Below are 19,095 nucleotides of genomic sequence, written 5' to 3' on the forward strand. Positions count from 1 at the left end.
TCAAGGGAACAAAGTAAGAGTTGTCGATTTTGGAATTGTTGTGCCATTGATGAGGCCGCTGACGATCTTCTTTGGTGGAATGGTAGATGAGGCACTTGAAATACTCGCAATCCTTGCAAGCCATCAAGAAGGTAGGGTGGCAATTGGTCAAGCCGAGCCCACCCCCTGTTTTTGGTGGAGGTTATGAGGACTGGATCACCATGCAACCGAGGAGAACGCCGGTCGTGTTGTGGTCAGTCGTGGTAATACGGTGATGGGAAGCATCTTAAGACTTCAAAAGAATGTGGGGTGGAAGAAGCTCTGAAGGATTTGTCATAGAATGGCACTGACCGTGCTAAGAGGAAAGCTGCGAATCTTCTAGAGCTCCTGCATTGGACGGTGGAAGAGGTTGTTAGCCCCCGAAATTGACTGCTGGGTACTAATATTCCCAAAGAGAAAATACAAGTGGTCTTTGTTGCTGGTGTAGGATAAGAAAAAAATCAATATGTTGTTTTTTATGAGGTTTGTTGGTGTACAAAGCGATAAGATGAGTTGACCTTTAATTCTATTAAAAAATGGATAGTGTGATTGGAGTTCTGAAATTTTCCAGTACGCTTTTTTTACTGTTATGGAGGTGTTTCACTTTTCCAAAGATGGTTCAATTGTATATATATCTATGCAAGAAAGGGTTCAGCCGATCCAGTCTCACTCACAAAGCCACAGAGGTACTTCTCACTTTCTCAGGAACATAAGCAGCCCAAAGGTCGAGGAGGGGCTGGGGCCTGGGCTGTTGCGAAGAAGAATAAGAAGCCACAAGTTTTAGTTAGTAATTGTGTTAGAACTAGAGCTGCAATTGCTAAAGAGACAGCTGCAGTGAAAGAGAAAGGGAAAGGGAAAGTGGTAGTTGGAATTGAGATTAAGAATAATAATAAGAAGAGTTGTAGTAAGAAGAAGATTAGTGGTGTGAGAGGCTGCTACTGTTATTATGATTTCTGAGGAGGAGAGTGAATTGCGTGGTTGGATTGGAAAAGGTGGTGTTGGGAGTGATACTAATTCAAGGGAAAAGGTTGATAGTTACAAGAAAGTCATGGCGGCGGAAGATAGTGGTGGTTTGAGTGCTAATAAAGCCGTTGAGCAAGAAGAAGAAGGCAATACTGCTCCTTTTCCTAACAAGGTAATCTATGCTTGCCATTTCCATTCAAGTGTTTGCTTAGTTGTAGCTTGGTATCATGGAAGCTTTGCAATTTTTGCCATATTGACATAGATACCTAGATATTACATGTTTGTTCATTTGATGCTTTTGCTTCTTTACATTTCTTAGTTTCAATATGTTACAAGATTTCATGGCTTTATGTAATGATAGATGATGCAAAAGGATCATATATCATGTTGGAAGCAGTACTAGAAGCAGAGGTAGCACAAAATGCGAAACATTTTTTTGCGAGTCTTCTTAATTAGTTATTATTTTTCTGCATATCTTTAAGCCTCTTCGTTGTTGAACTGGTCGTAGTCTCATTGAAAATGTGGATCCAGTCACCGTAACTGCAGGTATAAGAATTTGTTTCGATCAAGTAAACATTGGATTTGTATTATAATTTTTGGATTCTCCAGAACACTGATTGCCATAACTGGGTAAACATTCTAAAGGTAGAATCATGGACTGTAAGGAAACCAGTTCAACTATTTATGTTTGTCCACTTTAAACTATATTATTTTCAACTGCCTAGCCTGGACATAGACATGGCCAACTCATATTGTTTGCAAGATAAGGAACAATAGTAAGAAGGTGAAGAAGAACAAAAATGGTAGGTAATTATGCGGGCGAATTGGTGAAGAGAAGTGATTGTGACTGCTGCGAACGCTAAAGGAAAAGAAAGTAGAAGGCCGGGAGTAATGACAATGGGTTGGACGAGAAAGAAAGGAGGAGACCTCCTATCTCAAATTACCCAAAGAACTTACTGGTTTTATTGTTTCAACAACATAACAAACAATATACTATATGTATTGGCTTAATTAGCACTAAAGTCCAAATACAGCATGGTAGATTCACGATATTCACACCTGATCATTTTCTTGATTGAAGTCTAGAATGGTTTGTAGATCGAAGTATAAAGGTTCTAGGTGGCTTGAATATAGCCATGATGGTTCACCTTGCTGAACGCTATCCCTACTCATTTGCTCATCAACAGTTTCAAGGTAAGGTAAGTTCCAAAATACTGAAGAGAGTGAACCAGTGTAACCAGCTCGGTCTAGAATGATTTATGTGACTCGGCTTTTCTCAGACACAACAATGTCACATCTGAATCCACAAGTGAATTGTTCACTATAGATGTGGTCACATGGATCCAGTTTGAAGTCCCATGAGCTCACACAAGATCTAGGAGTCACTGAAGAAGGATCAAATCTCTTTTTCAGCTGTTTTAAGACTTTTATATCTCCCCAATGAGTTCTTGAATCTCCCTTTATGAACAGCTCTGAAACTGTAATCACTAACACTAGAACGATAGATAGAGAGAAGTATGATGTACCCATTTCTTCTCTCCCAATCTTCTTTTTATTCTTCAGAAATTTTCTCCTTTTGGGTATGTTAGATCTCTATAGATAAGAGAGAGAGAAGTCAAGAAATGCAGAGATAAGGAAGTATTGTATGCATCATACACCCATGAGTTTGTATGACAAATGTTGTTTGTATGACAAATGCTGATGATAAGAAAAAGAATAAAACTAAACTAAAAGGCTGATATGCAATTGTGGTGGGCTTTAAAGCTTTCTCTGCTTTTCCTATCTTTGTTTCGGAGATATTTTGAAAGCTTTTCAGTGGAAATTGTCAGGATACTTAGATTCAGACCCTCTCGAAGTGCCAAGTGCTTACGTTTGAATTTCTAATATTTGTTCACCACGACAGACCAAAACTGCCACAAGACCGTCGGAAAATGCTCGGTCGGCATAGGCTTCCGACGGTTTTTATTGGTCAAAATAGGCCGTCGGGGTTGAGGATCTTTGCCGATGGACATTCCTGCTGTTAATAACCGTCGGTTATGCTGGCTATCAATAACCGTCGGATAGTTGCTGCTGTTAAAAACCGTCGGATAGTTTCATTGTTATGAACCCGTCGGTTAGACTAATTTATCACCACCGGGCCGATATGCCAGCTGCTAGTCGTCGGGTAGTTTTGCCCACTCAAATGCTACAAACGCCAATTAAGAAGTTCAAATTTTGATATAACATTTATGCTAACCACTATTCTGCAGGAAGTGCAGTTAAGAATTGGCCATAATATACATTCATCTCTGGCAACGAATAACACACCTCACCACCTTCTCCAGAGTTATATTTTCCACATAGTCTATTCATTGCAATAGCAATTGCTTCATGAGTTTCTCTTGAAATTGCTCCAAGTGACATTCCACCCGGTCGCGTGAAGCGTTGAACAATGGAAAGCTGCAGATTCAACCTTCCCTACTGGAATTGAAGGCCGGTCACTTTTGAACTCAAGTAGGTCTCGAAGAACCTATATAGAAAACGGATAATATATATATCTATCAAGATTCCTTAATTAAGTTTAGGAGAATTTTAACAAGATCAATACTATGATGTGCCAGTCAAACAAGAAGCTTTGATAACTCACATTCACAGGTCGGTTAGCCAAGTGCTGCTGATAAACTATGAATGCACTTTCATTCTTTTGGCGAACTGCTTTATGGAGCAGTTTTGACATTTCGGGATTATTTCCATGGTATTCACCTATGGAAAATAAGAAGAATCATTAGTCACAGAGATACTCCATATAAAATGGATGTAATAAAGTTGGTAAAGTCGCCAAGAAATTTTCAATTGGGAAAAACTATGCATCATAAAATCTAGGGAATGCTGATTTAAGTGTGATGGCAATAGAAAATCCAAAGTCTAAACACGCTTAACAACTTGAAATGCTACCTCCAGGTCTGAATTGGATGAACCCAAAGTTTTCCAGTCTTTTTGCTGTGTCCTCTGAGAAAGCTTTCACCCAAAAAGACATGGTTTCCATTGCCAACTGCAAGAAAAATAGGGTTCTAACCAGTTATAGTATTGAGAAGTCAAGGGTAAAGCTACAGTAGGTCATCTGTTAAATGGTTGAGTAAATAGTTACAAATAATGTAAGACCAATTATATGGCATTACTCGTCAATAGCAGTTTTCTTTTGGAAATTTTCTTTTGTCCAAACCTTTTCGCATAACGGTTGTAATAACTTTTTCTCATGTTTACATTTATAATTTCAACAAACAATTCATCTAGTATGATAAAAGACTAATCTCATGCTAAAGAAAGCCAGCAAAACTATTGATAATAAGCAGCTCATTGTTTTGTAAAGACCAAAAACAAAAATAATGCCACAAAATAAGATATCGAAAGGAGCAGCTTTCCTGTGTTTTGTACCTCATCAAGACTTAGCCCACCAATCTTGGATACACTTCCACAGAATGTAAGATCAACAATGTCTCTTCCTATACCATAAATCTCAAATATTTCTGCTCCACAATAACTAATAAAAACAAATTTGTCAGAGAAGAACATCGAAGGGTGCCAAAATAAATAGCCAGTGAATGGCACATAAGACAAACCGGAAAGTAATGAGATGCCCATTTTGAAAGTATTTTAAGAAGACCAGATTTTACTGCTTTGAAATTGTATCAAATCGTAAGACTTTAAAGAGAGCAATCTTCATGAAACTTATATTGGATAGTAGAAGTTAATCTTGCAAGAATTTCTCTGAAAACCTCAAATAGATGTTCAAGTAGAGTATCAATAATAACATATACATCTAATCTTACACAACAGCCATTTCGACCTTAGAAAAGTTCCTTTGTGCTTGTTCAATTGTGACCGTAGGCATTTTTCCATTCCGCATTAGATTCACAGGTTTGTTGCTTAATCGCCACTGGCCGACATGTTTCAAGTGCCAAGTGTGGACATACAAAGACTGAAAAAAAAATACCATAGAAAAAATTCATTAAATATTTTTAAGAATGATCATGAAGTTGATCTGGTGCCCGATTATAATGCTTTTTCTGCACGATATGTGAGTGAAATGGAATTGAAAGATCTAGAGAATAAAGTGGAATGGAGATATATTAGAAGAAACTAAAACTAGGTCATCTTTTAAAAGATTGAAGGAAAGACACGGCACCATATCCAATCGGGCAAGCAAACCGATGGGGTCATTTGAACCGAACTTGGCAAAGATATCTGCTACAATGGAAGCTGATATTCGCAAGTCTGTTTTGAATTAGATGTTGGTGAACGAAAGACCGACAGAAGCAAGCGAGATTGGGATAGCGAGGTCGAAGTTGGTTCTGAAACAAAACAAGGAGAATGTTAATGCTATATCACCATTTCAATGAAATGCTCATGGAATTACTATATTAACCCCTTCCGAATATCAAAAAATGTCGGCAATATTTGAGGATTCAAACGGGGTCCTTCATCAAAGACTCGAAGTTCCCTTTCATTTAACACAGGACCGGACATGATTACCTAATTTAGTAAAATTCAGATATAAGTATATGGAGAATTCAGTTTGGTACAAAAAGGGAAGTAGATAAGATTTGCATAGAACATATGAAGCTATCTTTATCATTTACAAGTATTGCACAAACCTCGAAAGCGGCATTCTCAAGCACACCAACCGATCCAGTTCATCCACTTCCAATTGAATCTATAATTAGTGTTCAAGTATGCCTCAACTCGTCTTCTTTCGGGTCGACTCAAGATTGGCCAGCCCGGGATGAGAGAATGATACCCACAATGAGGCCATAAAGAGCAAGAGCTTCAAAGAAAAAATGAGGATGAGAATCATTCCCACAAAGAGCTTTGGTTCTTTCGTGCATTAGCCCCGCAAATAGGGATAACCCAACACAAGTTTCAACATGCAAACAATTGTAATTTCTCTTTCACAATTGGGGAGAAAGCAAAAGTTACAAGTGCATTTGAGCCAAAGTTAGTGAGAACTGCAAAGATCGATCCCACGACCTCTTGTGCGAATAGGGAATATCTCGACACCATTAACCAACTAATAGGACCAAAAGATATCTGAAGAAGCCATTAAAGAACAAAGTCCGGTCATCAAAATAACCTTCACATATTGCGAGAGAATATAAAGAGCTCAAGAAAAATGTAGATTCATTAGAGATCAAGATTACTTTGTTTCTCCTTGTGACTTCACCAAAAATGACGAGGTACAAACAAGAGCTGTATTCTTATTCCTATTTATGTGTTTTTTTTCTTACTTTTTCTTTTTGTTCTGGTAGTAACAAAATTTTCACTTGGTAGCAGCCAACATAAAGAAGCAGAGAAATGACTGCAATGATAGGAAAACCTTGAAGAAGTTTATAGTAAGCAGCGAGAAGCGGCAAGGGAAGCGTCTGTGACATAGAAGGATATTAAAGTGAGCTTTCAAGATTTCTCAACTATCATTATCCTGAAATGGCATAAAACATTTCATGAAGAAAGATGACGAAGAGAGATGAGAAGCATACAATGCCATTGACACCTCCAATCAGTAAGGGTCGCCTTCCAAGCTCATCAACTTTTAGGACAGCTACTCCTGTCATCAGTAACTGCAAAAAGATCAATAACAAATCATCTTGAAGACCAAAAATATTTAGAGCTGCATTACTCAAATTTGAATCAACTTCAGCATTTTTTTCATTAAATCCACTTCAGCATTAATCAGGACTAACGAGTGTCCTTATTTGAACAAGATACTTGTAATTGCAGAAGCTTTTAGATACTAGTTTGGTTTGGAAGCAGGTCCTTGAGCATACCTTAAACACTCCCATTACAACCTGAAATCTGAAAGCAACATCGATGCAACAGAAAATCCAAGATCGACATAAATATTAATGGAAAGCATCCGCATATAAGGTACTCAGAAAATTACAAATCTTTCCAATTTTAGCATCTCGTAAATGTTGATGTGAAGAGAAAGTACCTGAAGAATGGACCCTGCATAATACATAACACTTGGCTGCCCTGTTATCTACATTTGTTGGATGATAAGATTTAGTTTACAAGTTCTGTGTGCTCTGATTGACCCATTAGGTATGCAAAATAAGCATCAAATTTATTACGGAGGAAAAAGGAAGTTCAACTACCGCTAGAAGAGGACCAAACCCCCACCAATTATGAAAGCCTTCAAATTCTCCCTTCAAACACCTCGGAAAATGTATGCACAACACGGTTTTGTTAATTTGTGCTAAGCCAATTATGCGATATTGCTTGGAATAATAAGCCAACCTGCCGGAATATTTGAAGAACATCACTTTCAAGGAATTGGCATTGTCCAATAAGGTTCCATCCAAATGAGCGGGAACAACAAGTACGCTTCATGATTCCACCCTCCTTGCATTGTCTACACAAGAAATTTGAAAGGTGTTAAAGTAACCAAATGATTATCAAATACCCCCATCTAACACAAAAGTAAAACTTTCAAGCAAAGATCTCTAATTCCATTGAGAAAAAAGGCTTATAAGAGTCATGGCGATCGGGGATGATCAGATACTTCGTGAGAATCACTTGCATAGTAAAGATATTATTCTTTTTTTTTTTGATAAAAAGATCTTGTTCTTAAGTTCTTTCACCAAAGAAATTAAGAGAAACGCGTACTTTTGTATTTGGTTTTCTACTTCTACTATGTTGACTAGAACTCATTGAAATTAACTAAATATTCAAACATTGAAATTACCTGTTCAGGTTGAGAACGAAGTGACTGTGGTGCCAATGAAATTTAAGAGTTTCACGAGGTAATGGTGTAATCAGCAGGGCTATTGCAGAAGGCGAATAGTAGAAGAAGGAGAAGCTGAAAAGTCGGAAGTTTTAGAGTCGACTTAATTATTTTAATTTTAGGGTGGTTTAATTTTTCATGAAATTTTGGGCGTGGGAAGTGAAATCTTTGCCGCCTGATAATTGAATAGATATGCCGACGGTTAAGTAGAACTGCCATGTTTAGGTGTCCGTTGGAAACAAACAATGGTTAAAGCCCGTCGAACTAGCCGATAGCTAAAAACTCTCGTGCAACTGTCGAACAGAATAAAACAATCGGGGACGGATGGCCAACTAATACCTGACGGATAAAAGGCGTTGGTAACTTCCTATGGTTATAAACCGTCGGGTAATCCTTTTGGAGTCTGTCGGGTAAAGTCGTTTTTTTTGTAGTGCATGCACATAGACACAAGAAATGAATGCAACTTATCTAAATCTTTCTATTGTGTATTTTGGCAACTTCAGTGAGGGTTTATCGTGTTTCTTTGTAGGTCTTTATAACTGATTAAGGGCAATGTATCTCACAAGTCACGAAAAAAACTTTACTAAAATTTGACAACAAGACCATCAAACAAACCATTCTTCAAATGTAAAGATATCTCTAATACCTAAAAACAATCAATATATCAAAAACACTAAGAATATGATATGATTTAAATGTAGGTTCCATAAAAATGTTTTAATTGTTTCTCAAAGTGTTGCAATTCAACAAATCTGATAATTAAACGTTTAAGGGAAGGAACCAGAAGCACTCTGACTCAATTCCAATAAGAATGAATATAACAAATTACAAAACTATAAATAACGATAGCGAGTTCAAGGGATTTTGCGAAAAAAAGAAGTAACTTTGAGAGCGCCTGAAGTTACTTTTTTTCTTAAGTAAACTGAAAATAGATACTCAAGAGACTAGAGAGGTTAACCATTTGCTTTCTTAAAAAAATCAGAGTGAGAATACACGTGTGGAAATTAGAGATGCAAATGGTGAATGTGACACCACGTGTTAAGTATACTAATGGACTTAAAAATTAAGCCAACCTTTATCAAGAAACCCATAAAAAATTGGACTTCTTAATAATAATACACTCTAAGGCCCATTAATATGAAAATAGAGACTTTTAGCCTCATAAATTATTAGCGTTGCTACTGAGTTTCAATATATTTTGGAAGATTTTTGATACATACTAATTCATAAACTTTTATTATCAAACATTACCAATAATTAAAAAAAATTATATCAATGGTCAATACCCATTTTATATAAATTAATGGCAGACAATTGAATTAATGGTTAACAAAGACTCATGTATTATTGAACTTTAAGGATTTTTGAGATATACTTAAAGGAAATGTGTTAAAGGAAGGCAATATCTACACATTAGAGAAATTCGACGTGTGGTTTGCAAAAAGTTATAGACCAATTGAGAATGATCACAAGATCTTTTTCAAAACTGGCACATTAGTCATGCCAATGAATGAAGAAGGTATTGACATTGCAAGGCACAAATTCGCCTTCTATCAGTTCGACACTATTTCAAGTCAAGTTGAAAACAAAACTCACCTAATAGGTAATATTTTAATTCAATAACCACTTTCCTTTGTTAACTCGGCTATTTGTTGATTAGGTTTCTCCTGACATTTATGTGAAAACAATTGTAGACGTTATACGCCTACTGAAGAGCGTCGGTACATTACACCCAAATTTGGAACAATTTTTCAGGAGATTGTTATCATGGATACTTAACTTATAATGTTTTATCACTTATATACTTTAAGCTTCGACTTTCTGTATATATGTCTTCTTATCTATTGCTTTATTTTAGATTTACTTTGTTTTTTCCCAAACCATTATTATATATATAAGTGTTTCTGGGTAGTGTGTTAGTACTGAAATTGGCCTATTTCATTCCTTCAAGCATATGGTATGCAGATAGAGAGACCATTGTGCACAATGAATATGATTCGGTTATCGCTTAAACATATGGTATGTTTTGAGTGTTCTATTCCTTAATTGTTACATTATATTTTGATAGTGAATTGTTATTTAGGACAATAATAACCTAGGTGAGGATGATAAGAATTGTTATTTAGGACAATAATACTTCAAAAAAACATTAGAAAACATAAACCCATCAAACAAAGTATATATATATTATAAGCAATGAATCATTATCTATCAATATACATATATTATATATTCAAGTGGACTTTAGGTTTTCGAGTCATTAGCTATCTATGTAGAAAGTCCGGCCATAGGCCGAGCCATATGGCTAGTATAGATATATATTATAGCTGTACCTCTTGGCTCTATTTTTTGAGCATTCACAGAGTCTCCAATATTTGTAAAACTCTTTCGCTAATTACGGAGACTAATATGGAAAAATCAGACAATTGGAGCACTCAAATAGACTCTAGTTTTTTCTAAACTCTATTACTAATTACGAAAAAAAAAAAATGATATAAAAAGAAGGAAACAATCCCATTTAGAGTTTCACACATTCTCCAATTTTTCCTAAACACTATAGCTAATTACGAAAAAAAAAATAGGAGATAAAAAAACTAAATTGCTAAAAACAATAGTTTCCACTGAAAACGATTTTTCTAAAACTCTTAGGCTACAAATAATAGTTTTCACACTAATCTTAGGTGAAGTTAACATAACAAAGTTTCTTTCTAGAAAAAGACAATGAAATAACGAAGGAAAAAATGAATTGAGTTGCGTGAACATTTACTTTCTACATTTGTTAACCTCACATGTGACTGGGACAAAAAAGGAAAAATAAAAGTCAACTAATCATAAAATAAGTAACAGTGTACACCCAAAACTAAGTGGACAACAAATAAAATTGTATTGTATGCACTATATGTCTATATGGGCCTAAACAAATAAAGTTGGATAGATTTAATGCACCATCCACTTTGGGATTTAGGCATTTAGTCGTCGTTAAGGATTTCAAAAAACAAAGTAATTACGACATATTCCAATTAAATTTCTGAATTTATATTTTTTTTTCAACACTATAATGTAATTTCCAATTTTATAATAACCAAACCAAAACAAATTACAGTAGAAAATTAAATTATACAAAAAATAACATCACAAAACATATAATAGAAAATTTTGCATTCATTCTAATGCAAGCTCACATGTATATAAAAAAATAACGGCAAACCAATAATGATAAATATTTTAAAATATATATAATACTACATGAAACTAAGCTCAAAAAACAATTAATGGGAAACCGAAAACTGGATGCAAATGCATCGAACTAACCTCAAATAATATTTAACAGAAAATCGAAAACTTAATGCAAATGCAAACATTAAACTAATCTTAAAAAGTAATTAATGGGAAATCGGACTATAGATACAACTGTATTAAACTAACCTCAAAGAATAATTAACGGGAAATCAAAACCTGGATGCAAATATATCGAATTAACATAAAAAAATAATTGTCGAGAAATCGAAAACTGGTTGGAAATGCATTGGACTAACTCTCAATGATTAAATTAATGAAAAATCGAAAACTGGATGCAACTGCATTGAACTAACATCAAAGAAAAATTAACTATAAATTGAGAACATGATGCAAATGCGTAGAACTAATCTTAAATAATAATTAATGGGAAATCAGAAACCGGATGCAACTGTATTGAACTAATCTCAAAATATAAACTGGATGCAAATGCATTGAACTAACCTCAATAAATAATTAACGGAAAATCGAAAACTGGATACAAATTCATTGAACTAACCTCAAACAATAATTAACGGGAAATCGAAAACTAGATGCAAATGCAACCTTATCGAATAAGAAACAAGAAATAAAAAACTGGATGCAAATGCATTAAAATAATCTCAAAGAATAATTAACGGGAAATCAAAAATTGGATGCAAATGCATTGAACTGACCTTGAAGAACAATTAATAGGAAATTATAAATTGGATATAAATGCATTGAACTAACCTCAAAAAATAAATAACGGGAAATCGGAAACTAGATGCAACTGCATTGAACTAACATCAAAAAATAAATAACGGAATTGAAAATCATAAACTGGATGCAAATGCATTGAACTAATCTCAAAACATAGTTATGTTATATGTTGTGAGAATGTCTCAATAAATATAGTTTTGCATTTAAAATAGTGTTTATCTTATCTCTTTTCGTATGATTGGGAACGCCTTGCTATTCAAGTAGCTTCAATGAACTTCGTCTTATTAGGCAATCTCACAAAACTTCAATTAAACTTCTATTATTAAACAATAAAATGAAGTTGAAGAATTTTATCAAGGGTGGGTTATTTTTTTGGGTTATTTAGGCGTTAGTCCTACTTTTTATGGGGTATTTAGGCTTTAGTCCTAAAATTATCGATTATTAGGTTTTAGTCCTACTTCCATCTTCGATTTTCTTAAATGACCAAAATACCCTTAAAGCATGTTTATCACGTGACTTGAAATTGCATAAAAGTAGGACCAAAACCTAATTTACCCAATTACAGGAGGGGTAGATCCTAAAAATGAGATTCGACTACGTAACACAATGTTATGTTCATTGAGGCCTTTGAATGGAGTGCTACATTTATGGGATTGAAACTGTTCTGCTCTTGGGAGACAATTGTTCATCAACCTTGAGCAGCGAGAGGGAGCAAATTTGTCTTAATAAGGACATAGTGATTATCACTAGGATCGAATTTAATCATTGGTAAATTAAGTTAGTTTGTTGAACTAAAGGTTTCTTCATGACATATTTGTTGTATCAATTTGATTTTCTTATTTACTTAACAATAAATATAATTTTATAATAAGTTTCCTACATAAATTACATCTGCCATTCGATCATTGATAGTTTTCAACTTGATGAATTAGGTGAGATAATGAGGAAAAATTATTCTCACTCCCCCACCCCCCACCCCCATTTCGATTCAGACACGTGAAAGAATAATTGAGTGTATGGAGATTTCAATTTTTTTTTTCGTTTGTTTAGCCCTACTGGAGCACTAGTTTAATACAATAATGTCCATTTAGTTTTAATCATATACATTTTAAAAGTGGGACTATACTTGTAAAACCAACTCTATGTAGTATATTATGGGCTCACTAAAACCATTTATGGGCTTGGGCTTTTCTTAGCTGGAAGGTCTCTCTGTCTACGTGGCACTCTATTTAGAGAAGAACCTCAATTCGAGCGGTAAATTCTTCACTATATATTAGTATTAAACACGCGACTCGTCGATATTTTTATTTTTATTTTTATCCTATGAATGTAGCACTCCAATTCAACACATGCGACTTCAATATTTGTATTTGTATGTGTTGTTTAGTCGAATCCCATTTTTAGGATTTACCCCTCCTGTAATTGGGTAAATTAGGTTTTGGTCCTACTTTTATGCAATTTCAAATCACGTGATAAACATGCTCTAAGGGTATTTTGGTCATTTAAGAAAATCGAAGATAGAAGTAGGACTAAAACCTAATAATCGATAATTTTAGGACTAAAGCCTAAATACCCCATAAAAAGTAGGACTAAAGCCTAAATAACCCTATTTTTTTTTAATGGATAGTGGGGTTTTCAAGTTATAAGAAATTTGGATGAGTGATAAATATACTATTTATATATAATAGTTATGCATATATAGTTACAAATATTTTTTAAAATAATTAATATAACATCACACGTTCGTAGATAATCTTTGAAGATCCCACATAGTGAGTAAAGAATAATTAACGGAAAATCGGAAACTGGATAATTTTTTAGGATCCCACATAGTAAATGAAACATAATTTATTTTTTTGTCCTGTTTGAAGTTGGTATTACACACCACATTGGATAATTAAAAGAAAATCGGAAATTGGATTCAAATACATTGAACTAAGCTTAAAGAGTCATTAATAGGAATTCGAAAACTTTATGCAAATACAATCAACCAGACTCAAAAAGTAATTAACTAAAAATTGGAAACTGGATGTAACTGCAATAAACTAATGACAGAGAATAACTAACGATAAATTATAAATTGGATGCAAATCTTTGAAAAATATTTGAACTACTATAATATATTGGACTATGATAACGAAATATTAGAGTCTCTGTGAAGGCTCAATAATATAATGTTAGAGTCTCCAACTTTTTGTAAACACTAATACTAATAATTACGAAAAAAGAAAAGAAATTCCAAATCCTTAGATATATATCTATATCTTAATATTAAAGCTCTCACAAGGGATATTTTTCAAGCTCTATTAAAATTCCACGTCATCTCCTATTAAAACGGGAATTTCTCTCCTATTTGAAAAATAGGAATTCCTCTTCTATTATAACGAGAATTCTTATCCTATTAAAACAAATTCTAACACTTCTAATTAAAGCGGGAATTATTCTCCTATTAAAACAAAATCTCTTTTCCAATTGAAAAACGAGTTTTTAAAACTTAATTAAAACTTCATTTAAAATAATTTGTTAAAAAAATAAAACGGGTTATCGACTAAAACGGTAGTCAACGGGTTAGAAAAAAAATCTAAATATTTTCGAAAGAGCCGGTGCGTATGCATAGAGAGAGAGAGAGAGAGAGAGAGAGAGAGAGAGAGAGAGAGAGAGAGAGAGAGAGAGAGAGAGAGAGAGAGAGTCTTTATTGGTCTCCCTAACCGACCTTACGTATTAGAATTGCATGGACTAAGCAGACTTGAAGTTGGAAGTGAATTATATAGGAGTCTACTTTAAGCCTCTTTCAACTTTCTATTTTTTATTTTCGTTGTTTCAAACTTTGAATCATGAATTGTCTTAGAAAGTAGAAAGGATAAACTATGCAGGTTTCCTAATCTACTATAAACTTATAAAGTAGGTCCGTGCATAGTTTTATAACTTGTTTAACAATCATAACTATATATACATGCCGTTTAAACATTTTCATTTGGGCTTATTTTTTTGTAAACAATCATAACTATATATACCTGCCTGTTTAAACATTTTTCGTTTGGGGACAAAAAGTCGGCCCTCAATTTATCTTATAAATCCACTTTTTGTGATGGAGTTTATTTATTTTTAAGATAATAGGGAAACACTTCCAAACTAGGAAGTGCTCCCCAGAGAGTGCATACATAATTCAATCAACGACCTTGCAGTAACAGGGTTTAAGCTAGGGGCTACCCTACCCCTAGCCACTAGTGCATCAGCTACAAAGTTTGAGTTTCTACTAATATAATAGAAGGTACAATAATCCAAAACAGAAATATTGGCATAAATGTCGTGAGCCACCGAAGTAGCTCCCCAATATAGGTTTGTCCCTCTACGTTCCAAAATCTCAGCAAGTCTTTGGCAGTCCGTCAAAATGGTAATGTTCCGGATCTGCATGTGCTGTAAAAGCTCTAGGCCTCCTCAGATGGCTCGAGCCTCTGCCTCTTCTGGATCAGCACTTCTGTCTCTGTCATGTCCTGCACCAATGCAATAACCAAAATTATTCCAAATGGCAAAACCTAAATCTACCTGTTTAGTATTACTATCCAACAAGGCATCTGTAGTGAGGTAGCAACAGTTATCGGTTATATGAGGCCAGACATTTACATGTTTGTTTCTAGCAAATGGTTTCTCAGTGTTAGTGATGAAAGTTGAAGCTTTGGAGATGATGCCAAAAAAATTTGTTAGTTTGTTGTTGAAGATAATATCATTCCTACTAGTCCATATGGAGAATATGATTGAGGCGAGTTCACTTAGGGTGTCTTTAATATCATTTTTAAAATTTAGCATAGTGGTGATATTTGTGATGATAGAATCATCGCTATTCCAATGATCAGTTCTGATAGAGAGTTTAGAACCATACCATATGTGTCTGAGCATGACACAATAAAAGAGTGCATAATGAGTAGATTCCACCTGATTACTGCAGCGTGGGCAAGTAGCTGAGGGGATGATATTCTGATTTCTCATATTTTCTCTTGTAGGCAAGCTGTTTCTGATTGCTTTCCAAAAGAACAATTTGACTCTCTCCGCTTTGTCGAGATTCCAGATGCTTTTCTAGAGTTGCCGATTTTGGTTTTGATATGCATTTGTGTTTTCACTAAGGTATTTGTAAACAGACTTCACTGTTAATTCCCCATTTATTTCCTCTAACCATCTGATAGAGTCATTGTGTTCTTGTCGACTGAGAGGCACTTTCAAAATTTCCTTGACAGTGGCTGGGAGAAAGATGGTATCCAAAACATTTCTTTTCCATGAGCGGTTGTCTAGATCAATGAGGTCGGCTAAGCGCCTATATGGGCCTACAGGTGGCAGGGGTCCCATGGGTTTGTTGTATGGTAGAGTTGGTATCAAAGGATCGAGCCAAATATCAATGTCATTTCTAGTCCCAATATGCCAACATAGCTTATTAGGGAGGATCTCATCTCTTGCTTTAAGTATATCTTTCCATATCTTGGATGCCCCTCGTCTAGGGCACTTTATTCTCAACATCGAATTTCCACGAACGTACTTCTTTAGTAGGGTTACCACCCAAGGTTTGTCTGGCTCTTTAAGGATTCTCCAAAATAGTTTAGCTTGAAGAGCGATATTGTGATGAGATGCACGCCTTATCCCAAGCCCCCACTTGATTTTGGTAAACATATTTTGTTCCAAGAGATATAGTGCACCTTATTTGTGTTGTCTTGTTTTTTTCCCCAAAAGAAACTAACATTTAGAGAATCCAACTTGTTGCATGTAGAGGTTGGCAGTTGGAATACTGACATCATGTAAGAGAGGATGGCCGAAGTAACTGCTTTAATGAGCATTAATTTGCCGGCTTGGGAGAGAAGTTTGGCTCTCCACCCCTCCATTCTCTGAAAAACTCTTTCTAGCACTTCATCAAAATTAATAAGACTCATGTGCTTGAGGATTAACGGGGTTCCTAAATATTTTTCATGGGTGATTGTTTTCCCAATTTTCATAATTCTTTTCACAATGCGTTGATGACGATGGTAGGTGTTGTGACTGAAAAAAATACCTGACTTATGGAAATTGATCTCTTGACCTGAAACATTTTTAAAGAGCTCCAAAATATCCTTGAGATGATGTGTTTCTGCAATATTTGCTCTATAGAAAATGAAGCTGTCGTCTGCAAAGAAAAGGTGAGACATAGGAGTGTCACTCATACTGATTTTGACCCCATGAATTTGTTTTTCTTTTTCTGCTTTGGAGAGAAGACGAGAGAAAACTTCCATACAAATAATGAACAGAGATAATGAACAAAAAGGGTGACAGGAGATCTACTTGTCTGATACCCCGTTCGGGTTTGAAGAAACCCATGGGTGATCCATTTATCTTGAACGAAAGAGAAGTAGTATAAATGCATTGATTAATCCAATTCCTCTATTTCTCGGAAAAACCAAGGGCTTCTATAGTTTCTAGAAGGAAACTCCATTCTATTTTGTCGAAAACTTTGCTCAAATCTAGCTTGATAGCCATACAACCCGATGCACTTTTTTTTCTTTTCAGAGTACGAACTATTTCATGAGCGAGAACAATGTTATCAAAGATCTGTCTTCCTTTTACAAAAGCACTCTGGGACGGAGAGATAAAAATGTCAAGAAGAGGTTTTATGTAATTTGCAAGGATTTTGGAGATGATTTTGAAGCTTGCGTTACAAAGGCGGATAGGTCGAAATTGGTCAAGAGTTTCCGATCGCTGACATTTAGGTATTAGAGTGATGTTTGTGTATTCAGCTCTGTCAAGATGTGATTGGAGTTCATGAAGTTTTTGATGGTGTTAAGGAGGTCAGAAAAATAATATCCCAATACTTCTAGTTGAAAAGATGGATAAAACTATCAGAGCTTGGAGCTTTATGGGGTTCCAAAGAGAAAAGAGCTTCATTGACTTCTTCTAAAGTGACCTCTCCGGAGGCGGAGTGTCAAGAAATACTTTAGAGTTTAGTTGGAGTTCATATAAAGCAGTTCATATATCCGGCTAGAAGTACTTTAGTTGCAAAGTCAACAATAACCCATTTCTCCAATCATTGGGTGCTGGCCATTAATCGCCCCCAACTCTCTAACCTTAATCATTTCGCATTATTCATTAACCCGGATTACCTCTTTTATTTGAGGTTGAACCGTGGATTTTGAAATCATATTGGCCATGTGCAATATGTATGATGACCATGCTAACTATACATGTGCATGACCCACCACAATACCCATTTTACATTTTCTCGCATCCATCGCGCTAATAAATAATAACGTGGCGTAACGCTTGCCTTATGATCACCAACATAGGTCCAGGTCTACATAACCATGACGCGTGGCCAGTCAAACTGACTAGTTCCACAATTCAAGTTACTGCATATAAAAATATAGGCCAACAATTTATAGCATGTGATGAGTCCAACAATTTTTCTTCAAAGTTCAAAGTCCGTACACCCGTTTATAGGCCAATCTATTATTTTCTCATTGGCTAATGATCCCAGTTCAAAACAAACCTGATCAGCCAATGTCCACTTCCATTAACATTCAAAAAATATATGAAATGCAATTAGCCACATTAGTAGTGCAACTGGGCAAATATATATATGTTCACAATGTTGGGTTGTTGGAACCGTCGAGCTTTGCTCCGGTGTCCGTATGCCATGTTTACAATTTTTCAGTCTAATGAAGAGGGCGCACCCTGCGCTCATGCCTATCGAAATTTTTCACTATTTCGGCCCAAGCCCATTTTCTCCCATTTTTCTATGTACACCTATATAAAATAAATAGATTAGAGTTTTGAGACAACTTTTTGAGAGATTCATTTTTTGGGTATTGTGGGAGCTCTATTAAGCTAGGGTTTGAGTGAGGCCTATTGTTCTTGATTCTTGATATCTCTTGTAAACTCTCAAATCTTTGCTATAAAGGAAACTCGGCTCTTGTGTGGATGTAGGTAACATTTACCGAACCACCTAAATCTTTGTGTCTCTTTGCATATTTACTTCCTTATTTATTGTTTGCTTCCTATAGGTGATGATAAATTAGTGGCCTTGCTTGTTTGAGTTTGTTGTGATAACTACCAAAGTCTTGGGTGGGTGATTTCCTTGGTGTGAGCTCCAAATTGAAATAATTTGGGATATAAATTAAAGTAACTAGATTGAGGTGTGACTTTCTAGTGAAATCTCCCAACAAGTGGTATCAGAGCTACAGTTGAATCATTGGAACAAGGTGTGTGAGGAAAGTTTCCATCTTTAGCAGAGAAGGCTAGGTGTTTGAAGAAATTCCTCTAAGAGAGTCTCCACCGTTGTGTTGGTTCAAGTGGAAGTCATGACAACCAAAAAGGAAAGCTACAAGATAGAGAAGTTTGACGGAACAAATTTTGGCTATTGG

At 35.3% G+C, this 19,095-nt stretch overlaps 1 protein-coding gene and 1 long non-coding RNA gene across 2 annotated transcripts; both read right to left on the reverse strand.

The window, feature by feature from the left end:
- Positions 1 to 3,417: 3,417 nt before the first annotated feature.
- On the reverse strand, positions 3,418 to 4,014 carry LOC147511935 (uncharacterized). The gene is made up of 3 exons (XR_015217106.1): positions 3,916 to 4,014; positions 3,608 to 3,723; positions 3,418 to 3,490 (listed from the first exon to the last, which is right to left on the reverse strand). It is a non-coding gene; the product is annotated as an uncharacterized LOC147511935 (long non-coding RNA).
- An 11,143-nt stretch (positions 4,015 to 15,157) lies between these two features.
- On the reverse strand, positions 15,158 to 15,706 carry LOC147511936 (uncharacterized). Its single transcript, XM_086598611.1, has one exon. It carries the CDS (start codon positions 15,704 to 15,706, stop codon positions 15,158 to 15,160), a length of 549 nt encoding a protein of 182 aa, XP_086454737.1.
- Between the last annotated feature and the right edge of the window lie 3,389 nt (positions 15,707 to 19,095).

Source organism: Coptis chinensis, chromosome 3 (genome assembly GCF_015680905.1).
Source record: "Coptis chinensis isolate HL-2020 chromosome 3, ASM1568090v1, whole genome shotgun sequence".
In the NCBI taxonomy this organism is placed as follows: domain Eukaryota; kingdom Viridiplantae; phylum Streptophyta; class Magnoliopsida; order Ranunculales; family Ranunculaceae; genus Coptis; species Coptis chinensis.

Coding starts and splice junctions, on each gene's coding strand:
- LOC147511936 (XM_086598611.1), bottom strand. CDS start 15,706: ATGAGAAATCAGAATATCATCCCCTCAGCTACTTGCCCACGCTGCAGT.